Here is an 18,580-nt window from a genome sequence, read left to right as displayed (position 1 = left end):
TAATATAATATGAGGGGGTTTTATTTTTTGTTTTTCTCTTGAGCTGCTGTCACAGTGGATTTTGTTGCTTATTCCTACACTGCAAACTTCAGTGAAACTCGAGGTTCAATGTGGTGTGTTTTGCATTCAGTAAAATAAACTACCTTCTAAGTTATCTGTATGATATGACAGATTTGAGACAAAGAGTAGGAACTCTGAATGTTTTTAAATTCTCATTTGTACTTCCTCATGAATTAAACAGGGTTATTCTTTAGTAGAGTGGCCTCTTCCTATATATTGTATTTACTTTATTTAAAAACCTGTACTACTTTATTTATGTTAATAAGATTTTTTTCCTTTTTGCTTTACAGGAACCGTGGGGAAAAGCGAATGGGTGCTTTCGAGTGTATCCGTAAAGTGTATCAGACAGATGGACTTAAAGGATTTTATAGGGGCATGTCTGCTTCATATGCTGGCATATCAGAGACTGTCATCCATTTTGTTATATATGAAAGTATTAAGCAAAAACTACTGGAATATAAGATTGCTTCTACAATGGAAAATGAAGAAGAATCTGTAAAAGAAGTGTCGGATTTTGTGGGAATGATGCTAGCTGCCGCCACCTCAAAAACGTGTGCCACAAGCATAGCATATCCACATGGTAAGAGGACGTGACAGTGTATATTGTTACTCAGTCACTCAGTCATGTCCAGCTCCTTGCAACCCAAGAGACTGTAGCCTTCCAGGCACTGCTTTCCATGGGATGTCCCAGGCAAGAATACTGGAGTGGGTTGCGATTTCCTTCTCTAGGGGATCTTCCCGACCCAGGGATTGAACCCGCATCTCCTGCATTGGCAGGAGAATTCTTCACATTGAGCCACCAGGGAAACCCTGAATGTGTATGAGTAATCCATTAATTCTGAAATATTTTCCCATTTCAGCCAGTTGCCCATTTATTAGAACATTTTATCATTTTAATGAATTACAACAAAATACAGTTCATCATAATGGGATTTAATATGTATGAGTCAGTCAGTTCAGTCACTTAGTCACGTCCGACTCTTTGCGACCCCATGAATCGCAGCATGCCAGGCTTCCCAGTCCATCACCAACTCCCAGAGTTCACTCAAACTCATGTCCATTGAGTCGGTGATGCCATCCAGCCATCTCATCCTCTGTCGTCCCCTTCTCCTCCTGCCCCCAATCCCTCCCAGCATCAGTCTTTTCCAGTGAGTCAACTCTTCGCATGAGGTGGCCAAAGTATTGGAGTTTCAGCCTCAGCGTCAGTCCTTCCAATGAATACCCAGGACTGATCTCCTTTAGGATGGACTGGTTGGATCTCCTTGCAGTTCAAGGGACTCTCAAGAGTCTTCTCCAAAGTATCCAAAGATACTTTTGTTTATTCTGTCTTCTACCATTCAGGAACCTATGAAATTTTATAATTAATATGCAGAATTTTAGCTAGCTAACTTAGGAGTTTGGTGTTGTTAAAATAACTAGTGTCAGTAAGTTACATTTAAAAAAAAGAATTCCTCACTTATTTTGAGCTCACACTTACAGTCTGATGAATGGAATGTGCTCAATATTAGGAGGGTATAAAAATATTGTTAACATTTAAATAAAATGACTTTTTTTTTTCCTATACAGAAGTTGTAAGAACAAGACTGCGTGAAGAGGGAACAAAATATAGATCCTTTTTTCAGACATTATCTTTGCTTGTTCAAGAAGAAGGCTATGGATCTCTTTACCGTGGTCTGACAACTCATCTGGTGAGACAGATTCCAAACACAGCCATTATGATGGCCACCTATGAGTTGGTGGTCTACCTGCTCAATGGATAGCATCGCCAAACTGCTATGCTGTAAAGAGGGAAGACCAAAATAGAAATTGGACCATGGAGTACCAAAGCCAGCATGGTGGACAGAAGGAAAATAGTGTGGGAACATGGAACTATGCCTAAGTGGAAGTTTGGATGTAGGAATTAAAGTAATTATAACCACATTACTTAGTCTTTTTAGTAATGTGAAAAAAAAAAAACATGGCTGCCTCCAAGAAAAAGCCTTTAGAAGCACTCCTTCCTCAAAATTGCCATTTTCTCTATCACATCCACAGGATACTGTTGGCATTTTGTTGATTTATGGCAACCAGAGTACGGTGTTTATTCCATGAGCACTTTTCCAGTTTTCTAAACAAAGCCATCCATAACTATATACTAGAACTATCCAAAGAAAGTGTTAACAATCATAAATTTCTAACATCCGGCTTCTGTATAGTTCCTATGAAATTGGAAAGTAACAATACTAGTATTTACATTTCCTTGAGAGGATTTGGCACTGTATTTTAAAGTTAATTGTTTGGTATTAGTAGTCACTGTTTTCAACAAATGAAGTAGTGTCTAAATATTGTGCTTTCTTTTAGTTTTAAAATGTGTTGGTTTCTACTGCTCACAGGTGTGTTATGTTTAGCCCAGTGTGAACACTAAAATTGCTCAATGTATCAACTCATGGTAATAGTTTGGGACAAAATAAGCCAGTAAAATGTTGATTCTTGGCCATGTCGACAACTTGAGCATGTTCTCTTATCTTGTCTAACCTACATGAATGAATGCAATGTCTCTTCAGTGACTTACTAATTATGACCTTGAATTATCACCCATCATACCTAGGTATCATTTTCTTAAAGTGAAAAAAAAATGTACTGCTTCTGGATCTTTCTCTGGTTTCACATTAAGAATTTGAACCTTTGGATTATTTCTGGAAGATCTTCATACATTGCATTATTTAGTAGAGAAAATGGTAATTTTCAACTTTGCCTTTAAAAGGTGTTTTTCTTTTTAAGGCAAGATTATAAGTATCCAGTGCAGCATAAACATTTATTGAAGAAGGGCCTCTGTTATCTGAGTGGATAGTGATCCTAGTTGACTTATAGTTTTATAAGTGAACAAACTACTTTGCATAAGAAATTTATTCCATCCTAATTTCTTGAATGGTAAATCATTTAAAAAAAATGCAAGTTAATTCAGATTAAGTGTGTTAACAAGAGATAGCTTTTACATTTTGCTGTTGAGATCAACTGCACTTTTTAATACTGTAAGTGTATTATATGTATGGCCCTTGTGAAGATATTTGCTGTAAGTCTATAATATTAAAGACTTTTGCTTATGGTTGTTGCTATACTGGTGTATGAAGCTTATACCATTAAACTCCAGTGTGGTACTCATTTCGGTATACATGAACTGTACATTGTGTGCAATGGCTTTATCTTAAGAATGACTCTTTGTGAATGCACTTTGTGGCCTTTTGGGAGGTTGAGGGCAGGGGTGTGAGTAGGAGAGAATTCCCATGTTAGATTATTTTTTTAAAACATTGATTAATATATTAGGCAGAAACAGTATTCATAACATTTTTTTCTGGGATTTAGGTATATTGTTTGGGGGGTCTTTAATATAAATGTTTTACTTATTCTTATGTGTATTGCAGTACCCCTAACATAAAAAACATAGCATGTCATTGCAAGCTTTCTCTGCTGTCACCAGTGAAACACAGTGCCCTGTTAAATTACTCCACCTTCTTAACTTCCTTGTAGTCAACAGTAACTGGATGTTTTTAAGGTGCTTCGATTGGAATTAGTATTCCAGTCTATTTGGAGACCAAAGGCAAATTCAATTTCATTACCTTTGGGATTATTCATATCTTTTATGGTGAATTTCAGCTTTGACATTTATTGTGAGAAACATGCCATAAAAAAGAAAACAGTAATAGGGTTTATAACTTAAATCTGTAGAGAAAGTGACAACCTATAGTGTTTTGATTTTCAGGTGCCGCTTATACTGCCTAATACAGTGCCATTTGCCTTGTGAAGATCTGTAAACATCAGTTGTATCGAATGTACAAGAGACTGTAATCTTAGTGATCTGAATACCCACAAATGGTTAAGAATGAGATGAAAACCAGCAGCTAAGGAACATCTTACTTAGTTGTAGCAAATTCATAACAAGTGTCCTTCAAGGATGAACTCATATTCTGTTCCTGTTTGTATTGACCTTTTAGTGCATTGTATTCAGCTTTTAAAAATGAGTATATTTCTTTGCTGGAAGAAAAGGATCTTAGAGTCTCAGACTTTGTTTCTTTGTGCGACAGCTGGAAAGGAGCGATGATGTTTAATTGTTTTGTCCCCCCAAAAGTACAATCTGCTGCAGTTTACGACAGAAATAATTTAACAAAATATGTATATATATATATATATATATATATAAACTCTATATAAAGTCTGTCTGAAACATTTCTTGGGAGGTAGTTTTTTTTTTTTGGTGCAAACATTTAAAAAGAAAAACATAAAACATTGAAATTTTTTTTTATTCTGTGTTTTCATCTGTCAGATAACTTTATTACTGTATAGAGGTAGTCAGCACTCTTCAAATTGGTATGTACTTTTATTTGAGAATCTTCTCAGAAAAAGAATTGATCCTTTCAGTTTAAAGGGGTAAATACTGAAGAGCATATTCATAGAGCAGCAGATAAGAACTCTGGTACTTCTGGCTCACAGAAACGGTTTACCCGACTTCAAAGTGCACATCTGAGAATCACCAACCTGTGATTGTGGGGTACCACACAGTGCTTTTAAATCCAGGGAAAAAACTGTCACCAAAGCTTTTGTCTCGGTTTTCCTTATGTGTGTTACTTTGCAGAACCAGTCTTACTAGATGGGACCTGCGAGTAATTGATTGTTTTAAACTGACAGCAAGAGAATATCATTTACATTATTTAACCATGTCTCTGTCTCACAAACGGAGAAGGCAATGGCAAGCCACTCCAGTACTCTTGCCTAGAAAATCCCGTGGACGGAGGAGCCTGGTAGGCTGCAGTCCGTGGGGTCGCTAAGGGTCGGACACGACTGAGCAACTTCACTTTCACTTTTCACTTTCACACATTGGAGAAGGAAATGGCAACCCACTCTAGTGTTCTTGCCTGGAGAATCCCAGGAATGGGGGAGCCTGGTGGGCTTCCGTCTATGGGGTCACACAGAGTCGGACACGACTGAAGTGACTTAGCAGCAGCAGCAGCAGCAGCTGTCTCACAAAACCAAGTGCTGACTATGGAATAGCATTGTCAGATTAGGACTAGCTGAGTTTGGCTTATTAAGAATAGTGAATGTTGACTCTTTCACTGGAGTATAAATATGTCAGCATTTTTAAGATTTGTTTTAGATAACTAAAAATACTGACTTGACCTTGAAAGAATTAAGTGCTAGGAATCAGTTTATCCTTTAATCTTCCAGCATTGTCCGTGCAGTCTTTTGCTGTTTACATGCTCTTCTGCCCAGACTGTTAGTACTGTCAGGACCCCTTTGGGGCTGGTGGATGTAATAGTTCAGCCTTTTTCTCTAGTATTGATCATGACTTCAACATTCCTAAGAGTACAGATATTTCTAAATGATCTAAATTGAAAGGGGATTTTAATTAAAAGTATTTAATACAGTGTACAGACTTTCAGCTTACACAAATCTCTTCTCCATTGTGCCCTTATATTTCTCGATCTATACTCTGCTTTTTATGCTACTCCTTTTAGAAACTGAAGATTCTGCTTTTACTCGGTTTTTGTGTTAATAAACATTTTGAATGTGTACCCCTGCATATGTGAACATTTAAATTATGACCTGTCAGTTGTAGCTAAATAATCAACTTCAAAGAGTTGATATTCTTTGACCATTTATGTGAGGTTTGCTATTCTTGCATTCCTGTATGTGGCTGTAAATTATGTGCGTTTATTTATGTTAACTAGCTGAATTTTGAATTGTTAAAATTCAAAAATTAAAATATACTTATGAAAATCCAGTGTCTCATTGTTTAGTTTTTATATAATGTATCCTAATATTCTGGTATGGTAAGACTACAATCATACTTTCTTACGATTATGTGTAGAGCAAAAGTGCATTGCCATTTTTTTTCAAGTGTTAGTGTCCTACCTGCTAGACTTAGTGATAGCAATTAAAAGGTCAAGTAATTCCACTCTGTCCTAGTTCAGGAAGAAATTTCTAGTTTCATCCTTTGAGAAAACTGAGTATTAAAAATTAAACTGGAAAAGAGTTGGAAACTTGTTAGAATAGCTGAGTAAGTCCACGTGTGGTAGTTTGAAATACATGTGACACGTTGTAAGTGTCTGTAGTGCCTACCCACTTTATATTTTGTCTCTTGGTTTTTTTTAGATTTTCCCAAATTTTTTGGGCTCCAAAATCACTGCGGATGCTGATTGCAGCCATGAAATTAAAAGATTCTTATCCTTGAAAGTTATGACCAAGCTAGATAGCATATTAAAAAGCAGAGACATTATTTTGCTAACCAAGGTCCATCTAGTCAAGGCTATGGTTTTTCCAGTGGTCATGTATGGATGTGAGAGTTGGACTGTGAAGAAAGCTGATCGCCGAAGAATGCTTTTGAACTGTGGTGCTGGAGAACTCTTGAGAGTCCCTTGGATCCAACCAGTCCATTCTAAAGATCAGTCCTGAATATTCATTGGGAGGACTGATGCTAAAGCTGCAACTCCACTACTTGGCCACCTGATGCGAAGAGCTGACTCATTTGAAAAGACCCTGATGCTGGGAAAGACTGAAGGCAGGAAAGAAGGGGACAACAGAGGATGAGATGGTTAGATGGCATCACCGACTCAATGGACATGAGTTTGGGTAAACTCCGGGAGTTGGTGATGGACAGGGAGACCTGGTGTGCTGCGGTTCATGGGTCACAAAGTAGGACACGACTGAGCAACTGAACTGCCTGACTGACTCAACAGACGAAGTTTCCTTGGTACTGAACAGAAATGAGGGGGGAAAAATGAGAGAGGAAAAACTGTTCCTGAGACTGTAGATCAAGTACTGACCCTTGAGCAGAATTAAAGCCCAAATCTGCATTACTAGAATGGGGAGAGGGACTGGGAGAGGAACACTCAGGTCATGAATTAACGTGGTTCCAGAAACAAATCCCAAGTGCATAATAGAAGCAAGTCCCATTCATTTCTGCAAAAACCAATCCTCATCCCTCCTCCCAGGTCATGGTAAAACCACATCATGGGAAAAAAACTTGTTTTTTCAAGGACTATTGAGCAGCACGGAGAAGGCAATGGCACCCCACTCCAGTACTCTGGCCTGGAGAATCCCAGGGGCAGGGGAGCCTGCTGGGCTGCAGTCCATGGGGTCGCTAGGAGTCGGGCACAACTGAGCGACTTCACTCTCACTTTTCACTTTCTTGCATTGGAGAAGGAAATGGCAACCCACTCCAGTGTCTTGCCTGGAGAATCCTGTAGACAGAGGGGCCTGGTGGGCTGCTGTCCATAGGGTCGCACAGAGTCGGACACAACTGAAGTGACAGCAGCAGCAGCATGAGCAGCACACAGTGAATAATACGCATATCAGGAGACCACATCGCTGGGGACAACTCTCAAAATAGAAACAAAAGCAACCTATGCTCCACACCCTCCAGAAGAAAACAGATTCCGGAGTTATCAAATGTAGATTGTAAAATGCAAATTAGTACATTTTTAAAACACAAGGCATACTTGAAAACAGGAGAATGGGCCACTTAAAAATGGTAGACCAGATTTGAAAACCAAATATAACTTCCAGAAATGAAAAAAAGAAACTGCAGTTGGACAAAGCTGAAAGAGAATTACTTAATTAACTGGAGATGGAGCAGAAAAAATACAGGATGTAGCAAAGAGGGAGAACAAATTACAGAAGAGAGAGTAAGATACAGGGACGATACAAAGCAAGTCCAGTAGATGTTTAATTAGTGTCCCAGAGAAGCAGAGAGAAAATGGATCATAGATATCTGAAACTACAAAGGCTGAGAATTTTCTCCAACTGTTGAACAGTGCTCCCAGGTACTCAAAGTCCCAGGTAATCTCAAACAGAATAAATAAAAATGAGCCCATATCAAGACACAAAGTCATGAAATTAGATAACCAAAGACCAAGAGAAAAATTTGAGATAAAAGCAGAATTTTTTCTTTGACAGATTCCTCAAAGCAATGACAGCCTGATGACTAACTCAATGTTCATAATGGAACAATTCCTTTCAAGGTATTGCCAAACTAGGATTTTATACAATCTTTCCAAAATGAAGGTGAAATGAAATTTCTGAAAAATTAAAACTGGGAGTTTGCTCTCAGCAGAAGCTCACCAAAGGAAATCCTAAAAGATTTAGGCAGAAGAATGTGAGATCAAATCTTAGGAAGACCTAAGATGCAACAAAAAAATGGTAAGCCAAAAAGCAGTAAGGCAGGCAAATGCAGAATGTATTTACATGAAAGAGATAATTGTGACATTTTTTTAAATGACAGAAAAATATAACACATTACAATTTTTGGAAAGAGGAAGGAGTTTAAATGTTCTGTGAACCTTGTATTATCCAAGAGAAAAATAAAGATTTTGATTCATTTAAAGTTTTCAATATACATCATAAAATGTTGGATAACCACTGAAGGGACAGAAATAGTACCACTTCCCCATACTAGTAGAAGGGGAAAACTTGAAATTCAGTTTTAAAAAAGAAAGCCAGAAAGGAGAGACAGAAAGCATGAAATGATATACGTTGACCAAACATATCAGTAGTTACAGTAAGTGGAATGGGATCAAATGTTCAAGATCAAAGATTTTCAGACTGGATTTTAAAATAACAACCTTGTGAGAGACATAGCTAAACCATAAGAACATGTTAAGGTTGAAAGTAAAAGAATAAAAAAGGAAATGCTACCCAAAGGAAAACAAGTATAACTATATTGTTGTTTAGTCGCTAAGTCGTGTCCAACTCTCTGTGACCCCATGGACTGTAGTTCTCCAGGCTCCTCCGTTCATGAGATTTCTCAGACAAGAATACTGAAGTGGATTGCCATTTCCTCCTCCAGGGGATCTTCCCAACCCAGGGACTGAACCCTTGTTTCCTGCCTGCTAAGCCACCAGGGAAGCCCCAGAGAAAACACACTTTCAGGCAAGTAAACATTCCTAGAATTCAAGAAGGTTTGTTTCACCAAAGACACGATGATATAAATTTTTCATGCATCTAATTAAATTTGTTCATTGTGTAGAGCCAAAACAGAAAGAATCACAAGCAGAAACAGACAAACCCACCGCAGTAGTGAGGGTATTTGACAAACTTCACTCAGAAATTGATCGAACAGGCAAGTAAAAACAGAAACCATAGGACTTCCCTGATGGTCTACTGCTTAAGAATTCACCTGCCAATGCAGGAGAAGATTCCACATGCCAAGGGCCAACTAAACCTGTGTGCCACAACTACTGAGCCCCAGCACCACAACAAGAAAAGCCACCGCCATGAGAAGCTTGTGCACTGCAACAAGAGAGTAGCCCACACAAGCCACAACTGGAGAAGACCCATGAACAGCAATGAAAATCCAGTACAGCCAAAACTAAATAAAATTTTAAAAATTAAAAAGAAACAGCATATAGATTTCAAAAAGATAATTAACAATGCTGACCCAATAGAAATGCATGGAATCCTGCATTCAGCATCTATAGAATATACACGATTTTTTGAGAATACACGGAATGTTGACAAAAATGAGCCCAAGCAATTTCATCCAACTTCAAAATATTGAAGTCATACAGAGGAGTTTCTTGAGTTTTTCGGACCACAAAACAATTAAACTGGAAATCAACAAGAAGACTGAAGAACTTCATAAGCATGGAAGTTGAGACACATGCTTCTAGAGAACCCACAATTCTCCTCAATCAAATGGACAAAATATCTTAAGCTGAATGATAATAAAGAGTCTAAATGTTAAAACTGATGAATTTTTAAGCAGTCCTAAGAAAAAATTTCATTTTAAGTCCATACATTTGAAAAGGAAAAAGGCTAATAATGAGGCAAGCATTTGTATTAGTTAGGGTTGGCTAGTGCACAGTAGTTTACCGACTCAAATGCATAATGGCTCAACCTAATAGACAATCATTGTTTGTGCATTTAAGTATCTTGGACTGAGAGCAGGTTGGTTTTGCTGTAACGATTCTTCAGTAGACTGAGGCTCTGCGATTCTCAAAACTTTCCTTCTAAGACCACACTGGGGCTGTGGTTCTCTTACTTCATGTGTCATGTACTCAGTCATGTCCAACTCTTTGCAACCCCAGGGACTATAGTTCACTAGGTGCCTCTGTCCATGGAATTTTCCAGGAGAATACTGGAGTGGGTTCCCATTTCCTCCTCCAGGGGATCTTCCCAACCCAGGGATCAAACCTGCAGCTCCTGCATTGTAGGCAGATTCTTTACCCACTGAGCTATCAGGGAAGCTCGTCTTATACTTCAGCATGTATCCAAATCATGCAGAGGGTTTTTTGTTTTTCTGCTGATGTCACTGTTGTTTAAAATAAAAAATAAATGTTAACTATCTTACTATAGGATATGCTGCTGCTAAGTCACTTCAGTCGTGTAGTTCCAAATTTGGAATTCCAAAATTCCACTATTTGGGAAAATCATTCAGAGAATAGAATTTTAGATTTCATTTTAAATTTATTTTCCCCATACTATTACAAAAATATTTTCCTTCCCCCTAGCCTTACTGAGATATAGTTGACATATAATCTTGTATACCTTTAAGATGTAAATGTGATGATTTGATAGTACAATTTTGTGTACCAAAGGTTTACCACAATAAAGTTAGTTACCACCTCCATCCCCTCACATAATTACCATTTATGTGTCTGTGTGGTAAAACATTTAAAATCAGATCTCTTAGCAACTTTCAGGTATGTAATACACTATTGTAAATATTGTCAAAGAAAAAGGAGGAAAGGGGGCAAGGGAATAAACTTAGAAAGAATGACATAGCCTAAGGACATGACATAAACTGATTAGAACTAAATGGCAGACAAGTCACTTCCATTAGACCTTGAGTCTCAGTATATGCTCATTGTAACACATCAGCAAGCTAAATGACACACCCAGAAGTGCCATGACAGTTCCAAGGCCAACCTCAGAGATCAAAAACTGGGCAGTGGCCCAATTCCAAGAAATATCCACCCCTTCCCCTAAATAATTGGAATAACGTTACTACTCATTATCCTATGAAATTACAGAGACCATATAAGCTAACCACACCACATTTTGAGGCCACACTTACCGTGTGTGACGGTCCACAGTCTTGCCTGTCGAGTGTGTTTCTTTCTAAATAAATCCACTTCTTGCCTATCACTTTGTCTCTCACTGAATTCTGTCTGCAATGAGACATTAAGACCTTGACCTTCATTAGATCCTGAAACAGGTATATGGTCTCAGTTGGAAGACCATGGGTTTGGAGCAAGTTTGAGTCCTAACACGTCAGTTCAAGTCTTAATCTGAGGGAAACAGTTTCATTTTGACCAAGATCTCCCACTTCAGCATTCTTACCTTGAGAACACTGTGAACAATATGAAAAGGCAAAAAGATATGACACTGAAAGATGAACTCACCAAGTCAGTAGGTGCCCAATATGCTACTGAAGAGGAGTGGAGAAATAGCTCCAGAAGGAATGAAGAGGCTGAACCAAACAGAAACAACGCCCAGTTGTGGATGTGTCTGGTGGTGAAAGGAAAGTCCGATGCTGTAAAGAACAATATTGCACAGGAACCTGGAATGTTAGGTCCATGAATCAAAGTCAATTGGAAGTGGTCAAACTGGATAGCAAGAGTGAACATAGATATTTTAGGAATCAGTGAACTAAAATGACATTTTAGGAATCAGTGAACTAAAATGGACTGGAATGGGTGAATTTAACTCAGATAACCATTATATCTACTACCATGGGCAAGAATCCCTTATAAGAAATGCAGAGCCATCATAGTCAACAGAAGACTTCGAAATGCAGTACTTGTATGCAATCGTATAAACAACAGAATGATCTCTTTTCATTTCCAGGGCAAACCATTCAATATTACAGTAATCCAAGTCTATGCTCCAACCAGTAATGTTGAAGAAGCTGAACAGTTCTATGAGGACCTACAAGACCTTCTAGAAAATATTAATATAATAAAAAATATTCAGTCACTCAATCGTGTCCGACTCTTCACGACCCCATGAATCGCAGCACGCCAGGCCTCCCTGTCCATCACCAACTCCCAGAGTTCACTCAAACTCATGTCCATTGAGTCGGTGATGCCATCCAGTCATCTCATCCTCTGTCGTCCCCTTCTCCTCCTGCCCCCAATCCCTCCCAGCATCAGAGTCTTTTCCAGTGAGTCAACTCTTCGCATGAGGTGGCCAAAGTATTGGAGTTTCAGCTTTAGCTTCAGTCTTTCCAATGAACACCCAGGATTGATCTCCTTTAGAATGGAGTGGTTGGATCTCCATGCAGTCCAAGGGACTCTCAAGAGTCTTCTCCAACACCACAGTTCAAAAGCATCAATTCTTCGGTGCTCAGCGTTCTTCACAACCCAACTCTCATATCCATACATGACCACTGGAAAAACCATAGCCTTGACCACACAGACCTTTGTTAGCAAAGTAATGTCTCTGTTTTTTAATATGCTATCTAGGTTGGTCATAACTTTCCTCTCAAGGATAAGAATCTTTTAATTTCACGGCTGCAATCAGCATCCGCAGTGATTTTGGAACCCAAAAATATAAAGTCTGAGACTGTTTCCACTGTTTCCCCATCTATTTCCCATGAAGTGATGGGACCAGATGCCATGATCTTCGTTTTCTGAATGTTGAGCTTCAAGCCAACCTTTTCACTCTCCTCTTTCACTTTCATCAAGAGGCTTTTGAGTTCCTCTTCACTTTCTGCCATAAGGGTGGTGTCATCTGCATATCTGAGGTTATTGATATTTCTCCCGGCAATCTTGATTCCAGCTTGTGCTTCTTCCAGCCCAGCGTTCCTCATGATGTACTCTGCATAGAAGTTAAATAAGCAGGGTGACAATATACAACCTTGACATATTCCTTTTCCTATTTGGAACCAGTCTGTTGTTCCATGTCCAGTTCTAACTGTTGCTTCCTGACCTGCATACAGGTTTCTCAAGAGGCAGGTCAGGTGGTCTGGGATTCCCATCTCTTTCAGAATGTTCCACAGTTTATTGTGATCCACACAGTCAAAGGCTTTGGCATAGTCAATGAAGTAGAAATAGATGTTTTTCTGAAACTCTCTTGCTTTCTCCATGATCCAGCGGATGTTGGCAATTTGATCTCTGGTTCTTCTGCCTTTTCTAAAACCAGCTTGAACATCTGGAAGTTCACGGTTCACATATTGCTGAAGCCTGGCTTGGAGAATTTTGAGCATGACTTTACTAGCATGTGAGATGAGAGCAATTGTGTGGTAGTTTGAGCATTCTTTGGCATTGCCTTCCTTGGTAATTAGAATGAAAACTGACCTTTTCCAGTCCTGTGGCCACTGCTGAGTTTTCCAAATTTGCTGGTATATTGAGTGCAGCACTTTCACAGCATCATCTTTCAGGATTTGAAATAGCTCAACTGGAATTGCATCACCTCCACTAGCTTTGTTCTTAGTGATTTTTTCTAAGGCCCACTTGACTTCCCATTCCAGGATGTCTGGCTCTAGGTGAGTGATCACACCAGTGATTATCTGGGTCATGAAGATCTTTTTTGTACAGGTCTTCTGTGTATTCTTGCCACCTCTTCTTAATATCTTCTGCTTCTGTTAGGTCCATACCATTTCTGTCCTTTATCGAGACCACCTTTGCATGAAATGTTCCTTTGGTATCTCTAATTTTCTTGAAGAGATCTCTAGTCTTTCCTATTCTGTTGTTTTCCTCTATTTCTTTGCATTGATCGCTGAGGAAGGCTTTCTTATCTCTCCTTGCTATTCTTTGGAACTCTGTATTCAGATGCTTGTATCTTTCCTTTTCTCCTTTGCTTTTTGCTTCTCTTCTATTCACAACTATTTGTAAGGCCTCCTCAGACAGCCATTTTGCTTTTTTGCATTTCATTTCCATGGGGATTGTCTTGGTCCCTGCCTCCTGTGCAATGTCACAAACTTCCGTCCAGAGTTCATCAGGCACTCTATCAGATCTAGTCCCTTAAATCTATTTCTCACTTCCACTGTATAATCATAAGACCTTCTAGAACTAACACCCAAAAAAAGACGTCCTTTTCATTATGGGTGACTAGAATGCAAAAGTAGGAAGTCAAGAGATACCTGGAGTAACAGGCAAATTTGGCCTTGGAGTACAAAATGAAGCAGAGCAGAAGCTAACAGAATTTTGCCAAGATAACACACTGGTCATAGCAAACAGCCTCTTCCAACAACACAAGAGATGACTCTACACATAGACATCACTAGACAGTCAATAAAGAAATCAGATTGATTCTATTCTTTTCAGCCAAAGATGGAGATGCTCTATACAGTCATCAAAAACAAGACAGGAGTTGACTGTGGCTCAGATCAAGAACTCTTTATTGCAAAATTCAGACTTATATTAAAGAAAGTAGGGAGAACCACTAAAGGTCATTCAGGTATGACCTAAATCAAATCCCTTATGATTATACAGTGGAAGTGACAAATAGATTCAAGGGATTAGATCTGATAGAATGCCTGAAGAACTACAGACAGAGGTTCATAACATTGTACAGGAGGCAGTGATCAAAACCATCCCCAAGTAAAAGAAATGCAAAGAGGCAAAATGGTTGTCTGAGGAGGCCTTACAAATATCTGAGAAAAGAAGAGAAGCTAAAGGCAAAGGAGAAAAGGAAAGATAAATCCATTTGAATGCAGAGTTCCAAAGAATAGCAAGGAGAGATAAGAAGGCCTTCCTAAGTGAACAAATAAAAAAACAGAGGAAGGCAATAGAATGGGAAAGACTAGAGATCCCTTCAAGAAAATTAGAGATACCAAAGGAACATTTCATGCAAAGATGGGCACAATTAAGGACAGAAACGGTATGGACCTAACAGAAGCAGAAGATATTAAGAAGAGGTGGCAAGAATACACAGAAGAACTATACAGAAAAGATCATAATGACCCAGATAACCACAATGCTGTGATCACTCACCTAGAGCCAGACATCCTGGAATGGGAAGTCAAGTGGGCCTTAGGAAGGCATCACTACAATCAAAGTTAGTAGAGGTGACAGAATTCCAGTTGAGCTATTTCAAATCCTAAAAGATGATGCTGATAAAGTGCTGAACTCACTATGCCAGCAAATTTGGAAAACTCAACAGTGGTCACAGAACTGGAAAAGGTCCGTTTTCATACTAATCCCAAAGAAGGGCAATGTCAAAGAATGTTCAAACTACCACACAAATTGCACTCATTTCACAAGCTAGCAAGGTAAAATCTTCCAAGTTAGGCTTCAACAGTACATGAACCAAGAATTTCCAGATGTACAAGCTGGATTTTGAAAAGGCAGAGGAACCAGAGATCAAATTGCCGACATCCACTGGATCATAGAAAAGGCAAGAGAATTCCAGAAAAATATCTACTTTTGCCTCACTGACTATGCTAAAGCCCTTGACTATGTGAATCACAACAAACTGTGGAAAATTCTTAGAGATGGGAGTACCAGACTCTGTGCTTCAGAGAAACTGGTGGAACGGGTCTTTAGTTTGTTAGCTATTTTCAGGAACTGATTTCATGATCCCAATCCTTGTATCTCTTCATATCTAGAAAAGCACTAAATTCCTTCATAGTAACATCAGCTCCTCATGACTAGCAGAAATCTTTTGTAAAGTAAGCGCTTGATTTCACTGAACTCCCCCTTCACCAAAACCTTATACATTGACCTACCCCCGACAGCCTATTTGGAGCAGTCTCTCAGAGTTCTCTGAGGTGCTGTCTCCCAGGCTGCAGCCCTCATTTTGCCCCAAATAAAACTGAACTCGCAACTCTCAAATTGTGTATCTTTTTTAGTTGACACATCACACAGGAAACGATTGATAAACTGAACTACATTAAACTTTATAAATACTTTTTCTCAAAATACTTCAAAAATATTGAAACTAATCCCCAAACTAGATTATATTTGTAACACATGTAACTGAAAAGTGTGTGCATTCATCCCAAATTGCTTCAGTCATGTCCGATTCTTTGTAACCCTATGGACTATATCCCACCCGGCTCCTCTGTCTATGGGATTCTCCAGGCGAGAATACTGGAGTGGGTTGCCATTCCCTCCTCCAAGGGAATCTTCCTGATCCAAGTATCGAACCCACATCTTTTATGCCTCCTGCATTGGCAGGCAGGTTCTTTACCACCAGTGCCACCAGGGAAGCCCAACTGACAAAGTAGAGTATCAGAATATATAAAAAACTGTGAATCTATCAGTTAAAGACAACCCAATAAAAACCTGGGCAAAGGTCATAAACAAACACTGCATAGGAGAATAAAACATGAAATGCAATAACCATGTGAAAAAATGTTCACCTTAGAAATTAGGGAATTGAAAATTAAAATCATGAGAGGCTATTTTATAAGCATCAAAAATGATATAGAACAAAGGGATTCTTATGTGCTCCAGTTGGGAGTGTAGAGTGGTATCATCACTTTGGAAAGAATTTTGCATTATAAAGTTGAAGATGCTTATACCTATAAGCTGGCTCTTCCACTCCCAGGTATATACATCAGAAAAACCCGGGTTTGTACGTTCCAGGAATCATGCCCAAGAATGTTCACAACAGCCTGCGTGCAACAGAAAATCACTGAAAACATTCCAACTATCCAAGAATAAAAGAGTGGAGAAATTCACATCAGTGAAAATGAATGAACCACATGATCAGCAAGCATGGTTCAATCTCAGGAACTTAATTTTGAAAAAGAAATGCAAATCACAGAAGCATATATATATAACATGATTTATGTAAGATTGCTAAAGCTGAAACTGCAATACTTTGGCCACCTCATGCGACGAGTTGACTCACTGGAAAAGACTCTGATGCTGGGAAAGGTTGGGGGTGGGAGGAGAACGGGACGACGGAGAATGAGATGGCTGGATGGCATCACCGACTCTGTGGACATGAGTTTGAGTGAACTCCGGGAGTTGGTGATGGACAGGGAGGCCTGGCGTGCTGTGATTCATGGGGTCGCAGAGAGTCAGACACGACTGAGCGACTGAAATGAACTGAACTGAACTGAACTGAAGTTAAAAAACCTGCTAAACGCAATAAAATGTGTTTAGGCAAACACATGTATGTGTTTTTTTAAAAGCAAGAGAATGAGAAACAAAAATGCTGGATGATGGTTATGTCTGGCAAGAGAAGAGGGTGGCTTCCCAGGTGGCTCAGTGATAGACTCTGCCTGCCAATGCAGGAAATGCAGGAGATGCAGATTCGATCCCTGAGTTGGGAAGATCCTCTGAAGGAGGAAATGGCAACCCACTCCAGTTTTCTAGCCTGGGAAATCCTATGGACAGAGGAGTCTGGTGGTCTACAGTCCATGGGGTCACAAAGAGTGGGACCTGACTGAGTGAACACCTAAAAAGACATATAAAAAGCTGATAATTCTATTTCCGAAACCACTAGAAAATGATTACTAATTTTTAATTTATGTGAAAAACAGCTTAGGAAAAAGATCTACCCCAATGTTTCTCTCAATTCGAACCTGTTCCTAATTGAAAAGTCTTCAGGAATAGAATGAGTTCAAGACATAGAAATAAGGAGTCTTGCCCCATCAGAAGCTCTAGGGGGCGCCCAGCAGCTGCTGTGGGGCTCACAGGTTTGTTTCCTGGGTTTTGCAGAGGGCTCTTCCCCTCTGAGCCCAGTGGCTGGCACCCAGAACCCACAGAGCCTAGAAACAGCACGCACCCACAGAGGAGCACCCCTGAAAATTTATGACATTAACATTTTAGGAAAATCTGGGATACGCCTAAGGGCCTGGTAAATTACAAACATTAAACATGGAGGGAAATGAAGAACGATTTTATAGTCTTCTGTGATGCTAGGGAACAAATTAAATGTGGTTTGAATAAATATATTCACCATTAGGTGTTTGTCCTCTAAGAAAAATACAATTTGGGACTGGTTATATATGTCCAACTGTGGGCTGCGTATTAATAATTTTATAATTTAACAGTATAATTTAGCCAGAATGCAATTATGAAGTTGAAAATAGCAGCTGGGTTCTCCTAGAATCTCTACCCGTAGGGGAATAGTCTGAAAAATATTGATGTTATATCTTTAAAACAATTTGATTCTGATTCTAATTGCAGAGTTGATAAATGCCCTCTTTTAATCTCAATCTAGCCCTTCTCCTTTTGGGGCATGGGATTTCATGCTGACTTGAGGGGGCATTAAATACATTGCAATGTCATTCAGGAAATCAAGGAGGTAAAGTAATATTGTGTTTATTGGTGTAATTTCCTCTTCGTTCCCGAAGGGTTTCCCCTTTAAAGCAGGTGGGACAAGGAGAAGAGCCAATGCCTGCCGTCGGCCTGTCCTGGCTGCTCCCTCGGCCCGCATCGTTGAGAGTGCGTTCTCAGTCTGTGGAAGCACAGAACACACACTCGTCAGGTTTCTCGTTTATTCATATTCAGCAGTGTTTACTGAGCGACAAAGAAATCCTGGCAGAGCTTGCTAGAATTTAGAACTTCCTCCCACAGTTCATCACTAATGATGAAAGGCCAGTATAATTGTCCCCGGTGGTATCTGTGGGAGACGGAGCTAGAAGAGACTT

The 18,580-nt window shown here is 39.3% G+C and overlaps 1 protein-coding gene across 2 annotated transcripts in view; it reads left to right on the top strand.

The window, feature by feature from the left end:
* Nucleotides 1-4,223, top strand: part of SLC25A36 (solute carrier family 25 member 36) — a 33,680-nt gene extending 29,457 nt beyond the window's left edge. For both annotated transcript variants that reach the window (XM_055412789.2, XM_055412800.2), the window contains 2 exons: nt 351-640; nt 1,627-4,223. In XM_055412789.2, the coding sequence (XP_055268764.1) occupies nt 351-640; nt 1,627-1,820 (484 nt within the window). In that variant the 3' untranslated portion in view covers nt 1,821-4,223. The remainder of the gene's footprint in view (nt 1-350; nt 641-1,626) is intronic.
* The last annotated feature ends 14,357 nt before the right edge of the window (nt 4,224-18,580 follow it).

The sequence above is a fragment of the Moschus berezovskii genome, chromosome 1 (assembly GCF_049115385.1).
Source record: "Moschus berezovskii isolate FMDL1 chromosome 1, NW_MosBer_1.0, whole genome shotgun sequence".
Lineage (NCBI taxonomy): Eukaryota > Metazoa > Chordata > Mammalia > Artiodactyla > Moschidae > Moschus > Moschus berezovskii.
This window is presented reverse-complemented; position numbering and strand designations above follow the sequence as displayed.